Source organism: Sinocyclocheilus rhinocerous, unplaced genomic scaffold (genome assembly GCF_001515625.1).
Source record: "Sinocyclocheilus rhinocerous isolate Xijiao unplaced genomic scaffold, SAMN03320098_v1.1 scaffold611, whole genome shotgun sequence".
Lineage (NCBI taxonomy): Eukaryota > Metazoa > Chordata > Actinopteri > Cypriniformes > Cyprinidae > Sinocyclocheilus > Sinocyclocheilus rhinocerous.
The window spans coordinates 570433-584072 of NW_015623515.1; the positions used below are offsets into that span (position 1 = coordinate 570433).

At 35.0% G+C, this 13640-nt stretch overlaps 1 protein-coding gene across 1 annotated transcript in view; it reads right to left on the bottom strand.

Annotated features, from left to right (window-relative positions):
• adam19a (ADAM metallopeptidase domain 19a) overlaps positions 1-4540 on the bottom strand; it is a 103017-nt gene extending 98477 nt beyond the window's left edge. The window contains exon 1 of the mRNA XM_016512702.1: positions 4364-4540. Within this exon, the coding sequence (XP_016368188.1) occupies positions 4364-4487 (124 nt within the window). The 5' untranslated portion in view covers positions 4488-4540. The remainder of the gene's footprint in view (positions 1-4363) is intronic.
• Between the last annotated feature and the right edge of the window lie 9100 nt (positions 4541-13640).

Genomic DNA, 13640 nt, shown 5'->3' on the forward strand with positions numbered 1-13640 from the left:
TAAAAAGCACATTTTGGCCTTTTAATTTATGCAATGGTGACATTTTTTTTTTGCCAAAATACATGGGGAAAAAAACTCCGTATTTGGTATTCGGCCTTCGGCCCAGTGTTTAATTTTGTTCGGTTTCGGCTTCGGCCAAGAATTTTCATTTCGGTGCATCCCTAAAACTTATGTCATGTATACATACACATTTGTAATGATGAAGTTATATTTTAGTACATTTAACATATATTAATTTTAAAAGCAAATTTAAATACATACACTACACTTAAAATTGCAATCAAGTAATTTACATGAGCTAAGATCAAAATTGTCAAGAGTCAAGATATCAAAAGTGTAGGCTTTAAAGCATGACAAAAGATGATTAATGATTAATAATAAAGAATTAAAATGTACTTTAAAGCTAAGCTACTTAAGTGTGTTAAGAAACAGTCATGAAACTGTACTGTAAGTTCACTTAAGTAGCCTTTTATTTCAATATTATATTATCTTTAAGTACAGTTTTTTAAATATACTTTTAAAATTTGAAGTACACTACAAGCACACATTCAACACAATTTAATACACTTTTTCACAAGGGCAGCATGCAGTACAACTTGATAATATTCAGAATTTGAAGTGCATGCTGTATTTAAAAAGACAGAGAGGATTTATAATGATGTACAGTGGAACTACAGCTTGAGAAAAGATGGCGTTATAATAAGATTCCATGCCACAAAAGTCGCTTTCACAAGAAAAAACAACCATTATCTATTGTGTGAGCCAATTTATAAAAGTCATTAACATGATGGAAAAACTGTAGTCCAGGGACTAATGGAACATTCCAGGAACAAGGGGCTTTTTAGACATACTGATGAAACCCAAAGTCATCCATCTTTCTTCTCATCGCATAAACATAAGGCGTATAAATGAATAATGGTGATATAACTAACCCATGCAGCTGTGGCGAGCACAAAGCGCTGTGAGTAGACCACTGCAAAAAGCCTGCCTTATTTATACCTCCTGTGTTATGTGCCTATTTCAAATAAGTCTACAATGCATGAACCCAGGCCTTCCTCGTAGAGAAGAATTCTTTCAACTTTTATACTGTAGCAGTTTATATTTAATTGTGATGCAAGCATTATCTTCCACCATTTGTCTTATTTGCAGTTTTTCAAGCTTTCACATCATTCTGCAACAAATAGCACAGTATATAGAAAACACGCAGGCTGTCCCCAGTCGAACAGGACTGTTTACAGACTATTTACTATTGAATCACAACACTATTGATATTCCTCTTCATATTCTTTTTTCTCTGCAATTAATTCAGCATGAACAGCTTAAAGTACAGACCTATTTCAAACTACACTGTATTAGAGTACAAGAAAATTGTTTGACTTCAAAATTTCACATTTAATTCTAATTTGTTACTTGCCAGTTTTTGTAATTATTTGTGAAAATTACTAGCAATTTGAGTAAACTTTTTCTTTTTTTCAGTGTGAGTATTCGACGTTTTATGAATTTAACAATGTCACACTGGTTCTGGTGAGTTTTTTTTTTTTTAATAATTGTAAGTAATTGAAAGTAAATTCATTCATTTAAGTGAAAGCTAGACTGGTCAGTGTTTATAATAAATATTTGACACTCTATGAGTATCTGAATGACAGGCAAGGAAAAGCACATTTTGTGAACAAACTGAATAAGCCGGAGATTGCACCCAAACATAGATGAATAAAGTTTTATGTTCAGCATAAAAGTAATCCTGAAGTCCTCCAAGGCCAGCTTTACTACGGTCGATATCTGTTTTGAGATGAAAGATGGCATCAATTAACAACATGCATTGTATGAAAATAGAGAGCGAAGGAAAGACTGCAGAGATACAATAGACATTATTATGTAGGAAATCGATTGTCCAGATGAGTGGTCAGTTATTCCAGACAACAGAAATTCATTAAACAAAAATATTTGACTTGAAGTATTTTAGAAAGCTATGTGTAATAATCTAAAATAATAATCCCTTGACACAAAAACTTTTTTTTTTTTTGGTTTTGTAGCCTCTTTTGTCCCAATATTCTCAGTATAAGAATCAGTACTTATAATGTTTTCACTATTGAAAACTGAATAGGCAGTGAAGTCATTTTAATATTTGCATTCTAAATTGGGATTTAATTTCTTGGATTTTTTTTTTTGCATTCAAAATTTATATTGGTCTTTTCCTCATTAAATATGTAAATAAAGCAGAGAACCTGCATTGCTTGCAATCAGCAATATTAGGAAATGCAAATATATTTTTTATTATTATGTCACACGACTTTCTTCCAGTTTAAGTAGAAGTAACAATAGGCTAGCTTTGTGCATAATTAATAATGTAGGTATAAACAAGCCATAAGTATGTTAAAGGGATAGTTCACCCAAAAATGAAAATTCTGTCATTAATTACTCACCCACTTCTCAGCTCAGCAGAATATTTGCTCTTGCTAATAGCTCTTGCCTGCCATAGATAATATCTCTAGCCTTGTTATAAATGCATTAAAGGTCTGTCGCACAATATGGAGACTGAAGCTCAGTGCAGGTCCCAGAGTCCCCAGTCAAATCTCAGAGAGATGTAGCAACTTCTCCAAACAAGCAGAACAAGCAGATAGTTCGTGTCGTTTCTGTTGGAACAGGACTGTACCTGATATCCTGAGACCAACAGCCTGTTTGAGTTTCTTTAAACCACACAGTATTTAAATGACAGAGTAGTGATGCCTGTGATGAAATATTCTAATGGGAAAAAATGGTCAACGGTCTTCCGTTTTCTCTTTCATTTGCTGATCAGTGAAAATCTGGGGTGTTAATAAAGTGAACTTCTTGAATGCTGGGTGTCATGTTGTGGTTTATAATACTGACAGACAGTAATGGATTTGCAGCATCAATAACAGTTGGTTTTAATGGAGTCCTGACATTAAGGCTGACATCACACATCATTGTTTTACACAACTGAAAGACTGACTAATGTCTAAAGATCAAATCGGTTTGTTTTGTGCCGTTCAGTGGTTTGACAGAAATGTGGCGCTTTTAAATGGGGATTCTGGTTGTGGTCCTCTAAATGTACCGATTATAGCCTACATTAACGATTAGTCATGTAGATCAATATAATATGAAATATATTTAATGCAATTCTTTTAAAAGTTTGTTTACACAGACTTTATAATGACTTGAAATGATTTTTTTTTTTTGCATAATAGCAGCCCAATAATTGAATAAATATATCAAACAACAAAAATATTTAATCACCAACTAGAACCTATCGTTGTCATGAGCAGCCTATATGATTTCAGTATCTACTTTGTTATGTTGTAGTTGCTACAACATAACACTTCGAAATTAAATAAGTAACCACTCCAAATCATTCATAAGTGTTTTAGATTCACTAGAAGAATCAGCTCCGAAAAGAGTCATTCGTTCGGGAATCGTCACGCAATTTTTCGTTTGAGATGCATTTCTTTTATTCACTAAAAATTCGCTTTTGATTGGCGATGTATGTTTTTGATTAAATAAAAATAACCGACTTGTGTAAATCAATCATTTGAGATTAGGACTACCGGTATGATTTGATCCACTAAAAGGAACCGGCACATAAGACTCACTCATTTTGAAAATCTGATTACACTGGTCTCGCTTGATTGTTTTTGATTCACCAAAAAGAATCGACTGATAAAGAGTCATTCGTTAGGGAATCTTACTAAACTGGGCGGTGCGCTGCGCGGTTGTTTCACGATGTGGATTTATAGTATCAGCGCTGGCTGCACTATATAGGTACAGTAGCTACTGAATAGTAGTGCAATAAATACTGGCAGAACATTTTAGTTCAGAACTTCGGATGCATGTTCCAGAATTTATGAATAATTCGGTGCTTTTAAAAATGCAGCCGGTTATGAAAAACCGGTACTCGTAAATGTCTCAGTAACAGTCGTTCAGCTTCAACTGTTGGAGAATCACAGTCTATGAGCTTATAGCTAGCTGCATGTCACATTTTCTCCCTCGCCTTGCAATTTCAGTTAATATCAATATAAAGCTGCAATCACATCTGCTTATGTCCTGAAGCGTGCATCAGCAACATTAGTGTAAACAATCAGCAGAGACTAAAGTGGTCTTGCATTAGTCAACGTGGGCAACATCATCGTCATCCTTATGGAAGAGAAATCACTGATGAATTATTGGTCAGAAGAATTTGTTTCAACATTAACCCAAGCAAACAATGTATTTACGCATCAAATCTACACTTTTCAAAGTTATTTAAATGCGTATCCCCCGCAAGAAAACTTCTACACGGATGCGCGCAACTGGTTGATAAAGACAACAACTTTCCAAGTAGGTTCTGGGTAAGAAAGCGGTGTCTTACCTTCCTCCCGAGGATTTCCGCCTACAATTTCCAGTAAACCGTTAAAGAGAAAAACCGATAGCATTACAAGCACATATCGTGTCGATGAAATGCGTCCGTTTTTCTGTCTGTGTTTGGTATACATCCCTGTGGCTCTCGGTGCTGTTCTCCGTCTCGCCTCTCGCTGTATTCACTCGCCAGCGTGAGAGGAAACAAGAAGAAATAGATGTAATTGAGTCAGCTAAGCTCTGCCCTCTTGATTTGCGTGAGCCACACTTGCGTTAAACTGTCCTACTATGAGCAGGCAGAGAACACAACCAAGGAAGGAAGGGTAAGAACTGTGAAGCCTTGGACACTTGAAAGCACGCGCCAGGGCTTTCCTCCGGGCATAGTGAATAGCCAATATGGCTCAATGATCACTGTATTCAGCAGACCCCCGCAGAGAAAAAAACCCCAGCTTAAAACAGCCTAAGCTGGTTTGCTGGTCTGAAATGGTCTCTCAGGCTCGTTTTAAACGGTTGGTTTATGACTGATGTAGGAAAGCCAAAGCCCATTTCCACCACATAAGGATCCTTCTTTAAAGAAAAGAAGAAGAAGAAGAAAACATTTGTGGCATAAATTACAAGATAGTAAGTCACAACTATGAGTCACAACTAAAAACGTCTAAATTGTGACATTAAAAAGTCAAAATTATGAGATAAAAGTCTTCATTACAGTATAAGTCAAACGTACAAATGCTGACATATGTCATATTGGAGATAAAATCTCAAACTTATGAGATACAATTTTGACTTTTTAATTTCATAGTTATGACTTAGTCAGTCATAATGTTGACTTTTATGTCATAATTATGATTTACCCACTTGATATTTTTTTTCTTATCTGGCAGGAATGGGCTTCCATAGGGAAAAAGGGCTAATAATAATTTAATATTCAGACTAATATGACTGTTCTTGAATTCTGGGAAAAACTCTATTTTTAAAAAACATTTTAACCTTTAAAAGTAATACTTTGTTACAAAACTTAATTCATATACATTTTTAGTATATTTTTACTTAACATAGCCTATATAATATATAATATGTGACCCTCAACCGCAAAACCAGTCATAAAGGTCAATTTTTTTTAAATTGAGATTTATGCATCATCTGAAAGCTGAATAAAAAAGCTTTGTGATTTGTTCGGATAGGAAAATATTTGGCTGAGATACATCTATTTGAAAATCTGGAATCCGAGGGTGCAAAAAAAAAAAAAATCAGAATATTGAGAAATCACCTTTAAAGTTGTCCAAATGAAGTTCTTAGCAATTCATATTACTAATTGAAAATTAAGTTTTGATATATTTATGGTAGGAAATTTACAAAATATCTTCATAGAACATGATCTTTACTTAATATCATAGTGATTTTTGGCATAAAAGAAAAATCGATAATTTTGACCCATACAATGTATTGTTGGCTATTGCTAAAAATATACCCTTGCAGGTGCTACTTAAGACTGGTTTTGTGGTCCAGGGTCACATATAATATAATATAATATAGGCTAATAGTTTCACCTGCACTTTTGAATTCTGTTGTTTCCACAATTCTGCATAAAGCATTTAATTTTTTTTTTCAGCTGGCACATAACAGCATTGTGATCCAAGATGTAATGCTGGCAGAGCGGCTGTGGGCCTGGGAAGAAAAAGCCCCACAATGAAACAATGGATCTCTTAACAGAGCATGTGCAGTGTGGTTTCTGTGACTTTATCATTACTCAGTCACCAGGAAATGTTATATCCATTCAGATTTTAAACACAGCAATACCATCAAAACAAGGCATGCAAGCGGCTTACAGCACACACACAATAGGCCTCCTGCAACTTTGTACATCCAAGCCATAAAAGAGATTGTGTAGAGCCAACCAGTCTTGTAATTCAAACTGTGGGAGTTAACACTGATTACTTTCATGTGACTGATCAAGCTATTATATAAAGCAAGAATGAGTAACAAAATGCTTTCTTTGTGCCCAGATTTGACTAATGCAAAAACTTGGATAAATATGTCTTTAATAATGTCTAAATATATATCCAAATACAAGTAACTAATTATGTGGGAATCCAAAGTTCCCAGCCACTATAGGGAACACAATCATGTTTATATGTTTATATATAAAGAGCTAAACAGCCATCTAGTGGTTACACGATAGTATTACAGATGATAAATGCTGACTAAGTTAGAGATAAATATTTTAATAAATAATTTAGTAATATTTTGTAAAATCCCCTTAAATTACAACATGTTAAATGAAACGTTATTACTGTTGGTTCTGTTGGTTCAATTATTATTGAACCAAATTTGTGTTTAAAAAATGGATTATTTTGATTATAATTTACATAATGGAAATTATGCATGTATTAGGCTAGTGCAGATACTAGAACTTCTTTAAGTATCATCAAAATTACAATATAATATTACAATAAACTATTATATCATATAGCCTGTTGAGGAAGAGAATGAAACTACACAGCTCGCAATTCAGTATGAACACATAGCCTAATGGTACACAGCTTATAAAATATCATGTTTTAATTAAATTGTTATTTTTTAATAAATTTTTTTACTGTATGTGTACGTTAAAAGTACCATTCCGGCAGCAAGAACGATCCTGAACTAAATGAAGATTAATGTCTAGGCGTGTGATGTGTTTATTGGACCAATCAGATAAGAGTAAATTGAGTCAGCGAGAGGCTCATTTGATTGGCTACAAGAAGAAGGAGGACCCGCCCTCCCCCTCACGCTTGCAAAACTCAGTCAGTGAGAGAATCGTGCCAAAATTGTAAGCGCAGAGAAAAGAGAGACGGAGCTGTACATATCGGTTTATTTCGGGAACTTTTTGCCCCACATGTACAACAAGTCATTTAGACATTTGCAACAGTTTGTTTTTTACACATACAGATTGGTTCTATGCAGTCAATCCGTTTTGCAGTTCTTTAAACTGTTGTTTTCCCAAAAAATAGTTCAGAAAATTTAACTGATCAGAGTAAGGAAATAAGGAAAGATATGTTAAAAGAGTATCCAGATTTAATGGGGAAAAAGGTGATTGGTAATGATTTGCTAGAGGTACCATTCTCTATGAGCGAATTAAGAAATGCAGTAAGAAGAATTAAACAATCTGCTCCAGGAATGGGATGGAGTAAGTTATAGTATGATGAAGCATTTTAGTGAAAATTCTATGAAGGTGATTTTAGCATTTTACAATAGAATATGGATGGAAGGTATACTTCCTCAAAGTTGGAAGGAAGCATTAATTATACCTATTAGACAAATATTTATGATGATATTGCATGCCCTTCTTTATATGTGTTTTTGCAGTTTTATGTTGCTATTCCAGTGTCAGAAAAAAATCTGCTAAAAAAACTAAACAATTCCTAAGTAAGAGCAACTAAGAGTAACTTAGTTTAATTTATTTCCCTGTTCTAAAACAAAAAAAACTGATTTCCACAGTGTTAATCACTCATTAGAGATGCATTATCAGAGGAACCCATTCGTTGTCACATCCTCTGCTTATACATTGTTTGTGCTAGAGCCTGTCGTTTGTGCTAAAACTGACCTTAAAAATGAATGAATGAATGAATGAGAAAGATGCTCTGCGCCACACATCGTGCAAACTAACTAAATCTGCTGGGTGAAAATGCAAATTAGCATTTGAATATGCTGCTAATTTTCTTTTTTGGGCGAACTATTCCTTTAAAAAAGAAAGTGTGTGAAAATGTGAAATGTAACAAATATAATATGTATCTGTCCATGGTGCTGAGATCATATTTATTACAAGGTGTGTTGCAACAGAACACTTCCACCTGCATTTGATCAGATAAATAAATGTTGTCCTGATTTGTAACTGATCACAAGTCTTAAAAAAAAAAAGTTTTTTTTTTATTTTTTTTATTTTTTTAAATATACAATAGCATTTGTGAAATTGTCACACTACACTGTAGGACTTTTATTTAATGCCACCAGTCTAAAACATGAGGTCAAACATCACTTGAGTTGTAGTTTAGTTAGTCACTATCACACTTTAATCATACGTGGATAAATGGAAAGTTTCACCCACAGAGGTGCGTGCACTGATGAGGGCTATCTCATTCTTTCCATTCTTGATCTTACAGGGTTTTTTGTTGTTGTTGTTGTTGGCCTGGGCTCATAGTCCAAAACCACAAGTGTATAAAGTGTCATGCTGCTGCGTCTACCAACATCAGACAACAGAGAAAAAAAAAAAGTTTCTTATTACACTCTATTTTAATTGTCATTTTGCATTGATAATTATTATGCACACACCTAATGATTTTCATATTAATTGAGTGGTCACTGGAATTTATGTTATGTATTTATGTAAATATTAATTTGTCACATTTAAAATGTGAATTAAAATAAAAAAGATTATCAAAAAGTGAAAATTTTAAAACAAATAGTGACCAATTACCGTACATTTTCTGCTCAGGTATCACACTTAAGCATAATATACCAATTACACACTGAAGCTAATGGCCAAAGAGTTTTTTCAAAATAAAAATAATTTAATTAAACCATTTTATTTTTCTACACACCTGTGAGACTATAAAAGAATCAATCATAATCATTAGTGATGTGTAGATTTGCATATAACAGTTATCGCTGATGTATTGGTAAATAATAAAAGGAAACAACTATTGCTAATCTGAAAACTGCTAAAGCTCAGTAAGTGTGTGTTGGTCTGCTGAAGTTCACCTCACTGGGGCTTGTTCTGCACTGAACTGCTACTTCCGGTCACTCCCTACAGAAAATGATTCTTTGTTTCCAAACCCTGCCACTTTATTTGATGAGAGGCTGATTTTGCTCGAACACAGTCATGTGGTTTGAGGTGTGGTTGGTCTACAATAGCTATGCTCATATATCTCTAAAAAAAAACAAATTAGGTAAATGCAACTTATTTAATGATGCACTAAAAGATTATGTATTCACAGGCTTCATTTTGTTATTTAGCTGGTAGCATACATATATATTTTACTTACAGCTATTGCACTCCTCATTATGGATTTCCTATTAATGTTGAATAATATATATATATATATATATATATATATCCCTCCAGGATCAAGATCCAGACATACACTGGAAGTTGAACTGAGACCTGTAAGAAGTATGAGTGATGTGGAGACACATATTGTTCATGCTGCCATAAAATGATCTACAGATTATTTTTTGTGGCGCACTAAAGACTGGTTAATGAATGATGAATGATGCTGTATGCAAATATTTAATCAATCAATCAACCTGAACCTTGTCACCAAACACAAGTGAAACTCTGCTTGAGTGTTATGTTAATGTTCTTAGTGGTAAGTTAAGGTGTGTTGTATTATTTTAGCACATTTTCATACATTTTTAATACATAATACATTTTCTTTTGAATTTTTTTTTATTTTTTTTATATTGTTACTGCTTCAAAGGGTAGAATACTGCATATTGTGTTTTTTTTTTCAAGGTTATTTCTATCTAGAGAGGATGCACTTGAATGACATAAATCACAACAGGTTTTATTAAGGTCTACCTGATGGCTTTAAATGTATGTCACGGTCCATGTGGAGAGATGAGGCGAAGACTCAAAGATGCAGTAAATGGGCTCTTTATTAATAACAAAATCAAACAAAACGAACAAAAAAAAGTTATCCCGAGGGAAAGAACAGGCAGGAAGGCCAGAACAAGAAGCACGCAGACACATCCGACCACATGACGACCAATAACGAAACAGCACAGGACTGCAACCACAGGGAGACTAAGTAAGGCAGGTAAATAGGGAGACACAGGTGGAATAACTGAAACAATAATGAGGTAACAAGTTGGGCGGGATCAGACAATAGACAGGAGAAAGCACATGGCACCAAACAAACACGACACAAGCCATGTGCTTACACAAACACACAGTGTCCTCTGGGGGTCATCCTGGGCACACCAGCTGAAGACTGACAATGTACCCTTTCATGGTCAGATACTGCTACAGTTACAGCTTCTGTGCCATGTTTGCAGTGTAAAGGCAGCATTAAATAAACAAAATCTCAAGCTCTACCAGTGTCTGTGGACTGCAATTTTCATGCCATATGACTAATAGACTTAAATTCAAGACTGGGCTCTGATTGGGTCATTCCAGAAAATTAAACTCCAAGCCAGTCATACAAGAAAAACAATCTTCACCCTCAAAGTAAATATGTGAGGTTTACTTTCATTTAATTCTCCTCAATGTTGTATTAGGTTTCCATGTGCTCAGGCTGTAAAAAAAAACAAAAAAAAACAGCAACATTATGCTGCCATTATGTTGGCTTGTATTTGGTTTATGCATCTTAAATTGCGCTGTGCTAGACATTCTCTGACAATTGAATCTGGAAGGAGTGTGTAATATATTGTTGAATTTCTGCCAATAAAGACAAATACACTAGTCTTATGTGTCGGTATGGAAAGACATCCCATCTGCAGGTGCTGATATGTTGTGTGATTCCAATAAATTATTTTCTAATTGTACAAGAGGGAACTGATATGCATAGGATTCTTGTCTGCTCAAAAAAAAACCTGACCTATGCAAGAGTTTAAACGTTAGTGTTGCATATTTATGTATATATTGTACATTTATGATATGGTTACTTAATAATTATCTGACTATCTGCAAATTTAAAAGCAAAACAGACCATTTATTTACTGGATAGTGTCCGGGTAGAGTCCAAAAACTCTTATTAACTCTTAATCTCACTACTGGGATAAATAGTGGTTGGAATTTTGATTCATCCAAATGAGTCGAGTCTTTTGAATCTGTTCACCAAAAATCTTTTGAATGTTTTGAACATTTACACCAGTAGGCAAATGAGCATCTGTTATGTGAAAAATTCACTGAATCATTAAACTGATTTGTTCAAAAGTTTACAAACAAAACAGAATTCACTGACTAGTTCAGTACTAGCTTAGTGAGTCAAACCAATGATACTCTCCTTCCTCTTTTACACACAGCAGTGCTCAAAGATCAAACACTGACACTTTAAATTTTGACTGGTTGTTTCAGAAAAAAGGGCAAAACAAAATTTCCCTAATAGAGTCTCTTCACAGACGAGTATGACAAAAACATGAGAAACACAATCCTAAATAATGTCAACTGTCAATTAGTGTGCAATTCAGTGTAATTTGTTGTAGCATAATAAATAAAACTTTTGTATGATTTAAGATTTTTTGTATTATGCACTTTTTATATGAAATACTATTATAATTATTCAATAATATAACAAAAGAAAGTATCAACAATGGTTTGAAGGAAGCACATCCACATCTCCCTTAGAGTTGACCTGACCTAGTTTTGGAAGATTCAAGGATTTGACAAAAGATTGAACACTATCTACAAACACACTGCATATAGCTGTCACAAATCCTGTCCATGGACTTCCGTTCGATCGCCACCAGAGGTCACCCTTCCATTACATTGACTCTCGCACTACACAAACTGCTGCATGTCATCCCGGACTACATATCCCATCATCCATTGCACTGATTGCACACAGCTGTAACCAATCACACACTCACTATATTACCCCCACTCAGATCCCTTTCAAACTGCTGAGTATTGTTTTAGCGCTTATCGCTCGATCGCCACCAGAGGTCACCCTTCCATTACATTGACTCTCGCACTACACAAACTGCTGCATGTCATCCCGGACTACATATCCCATCATCCATTGCACTGATTGCACACAGCTGTAACCAATCACACACTCACTATATTACCCCCACTCAGATCCCTTTCAAACTGCCTAGTATTGTTTTAGCACTTATCGTGTGATAGCTACTTTACGGAGCCATTCTAAGTTCCTTAATCTAGTACTGCCTTGTTCTTAGTCTGTTTACCCGTGTCTTGATCCTTGCCTGTTATCTCGTTTTGTCTGATCTCTGCCTGCCCTGCAGTTTATAGCCTGTTTTGGAATTACCCTTTGCCTTGCTGTTTCGGACTGTGTTTGCACCTCGCCTGGACTCTAGCTCGTTTTGTGGATTCCCCATTTGCCTCGCCCTCAGGATTACGTTCACCGTCGACTGACTCACGCCTTCCTTTGGATACTCTTTTGTCTTGCCCTCTATATACCTGTTTGCCATTGTCTGACCCATGCCTGTTTTATGACCACGTCTCTGTGGATTCCCCGTTTGCCTCGCCCTCAGGATTACGTTCACCGTGGACTGACTCGCGCCTTCCTTTGGATACTCTTTTGTCTTGCCCTCTATATACCTGTTTGCCATTGTCTGACCCATGCCTGTTTTATGACCACGTCTCTGTCTTCTATTAAAGCTTTGCAAATGGATCCGCGCGTCTCGTCGGCTCCGTTACAATAGCAGTGCAGGAGTGCCATTAAAGTAGGCTAAAGCATTACTTCTTATTGGCCAATAATCTCAAAATGGGCATATTGGTTGATTAGTGGGAGTGTATTGACTGCTAATTCCAAGGGATAGTAACAGTAGGATGCTAATTTAACAATTGGATAAATAAAGTTTTTTTTTTTATTTAAAATTATTCTAAATTATCTATTTGCGAACTTTGACACACCGAGGACATCTGCTGGTCAAACGTGATTGCAAATGGACATCCTCAATGCACAGAATCATATACATTTGTATAAAAGGGCAATCTACAATATCTTTAAATAAACATTTCCAAATATTTGAACATGTAACATATATTAATATGATTATAATGATTTCATAAATATTTTTTGTTTCAAACAAAGTTTGTGATTATACTAATCCAAAATTTGATGTCCATGTATTTTGATGTAAATTTTAAGTTTTCATAGCTTTTTTTTTTTTTTACCATAGTTCATTGACCGCTTCCAATCCCCTGAATCTAAATGGCATGCAAGCAATTCACAGAAATCACATGTTTGCAGACGTATGTATTAGATTAAATGTACTGTAGATGCAGCAGGAGCTGCATGGCTATAAAATGGTTGCCGAGAGTTGTTACTAAAATGACTCTAGTCCAGTAGGTGGCGGCAATGCACGTTTAAACTGATTTAAGAACTGGTTTGAAAAAGAAAAGAAAAGATGAAGGCTGCGTCCGAAAACGTAGGCAGCTGACTTGCAGTGTTGAGGGTAACGCATTACAAGTAACGTGAGTTACGTAATCAGATTACTTTTTTCAAGTAACGCATTACTTTTTACTTTACAAGAAAATATCTGAAGAAAATATCTGAGTTACTGTTTCAAAAAAGTAACGCCAGTTACTTTGTTTTCCCATTTATTGACTGACAAGTCTCCTGTCC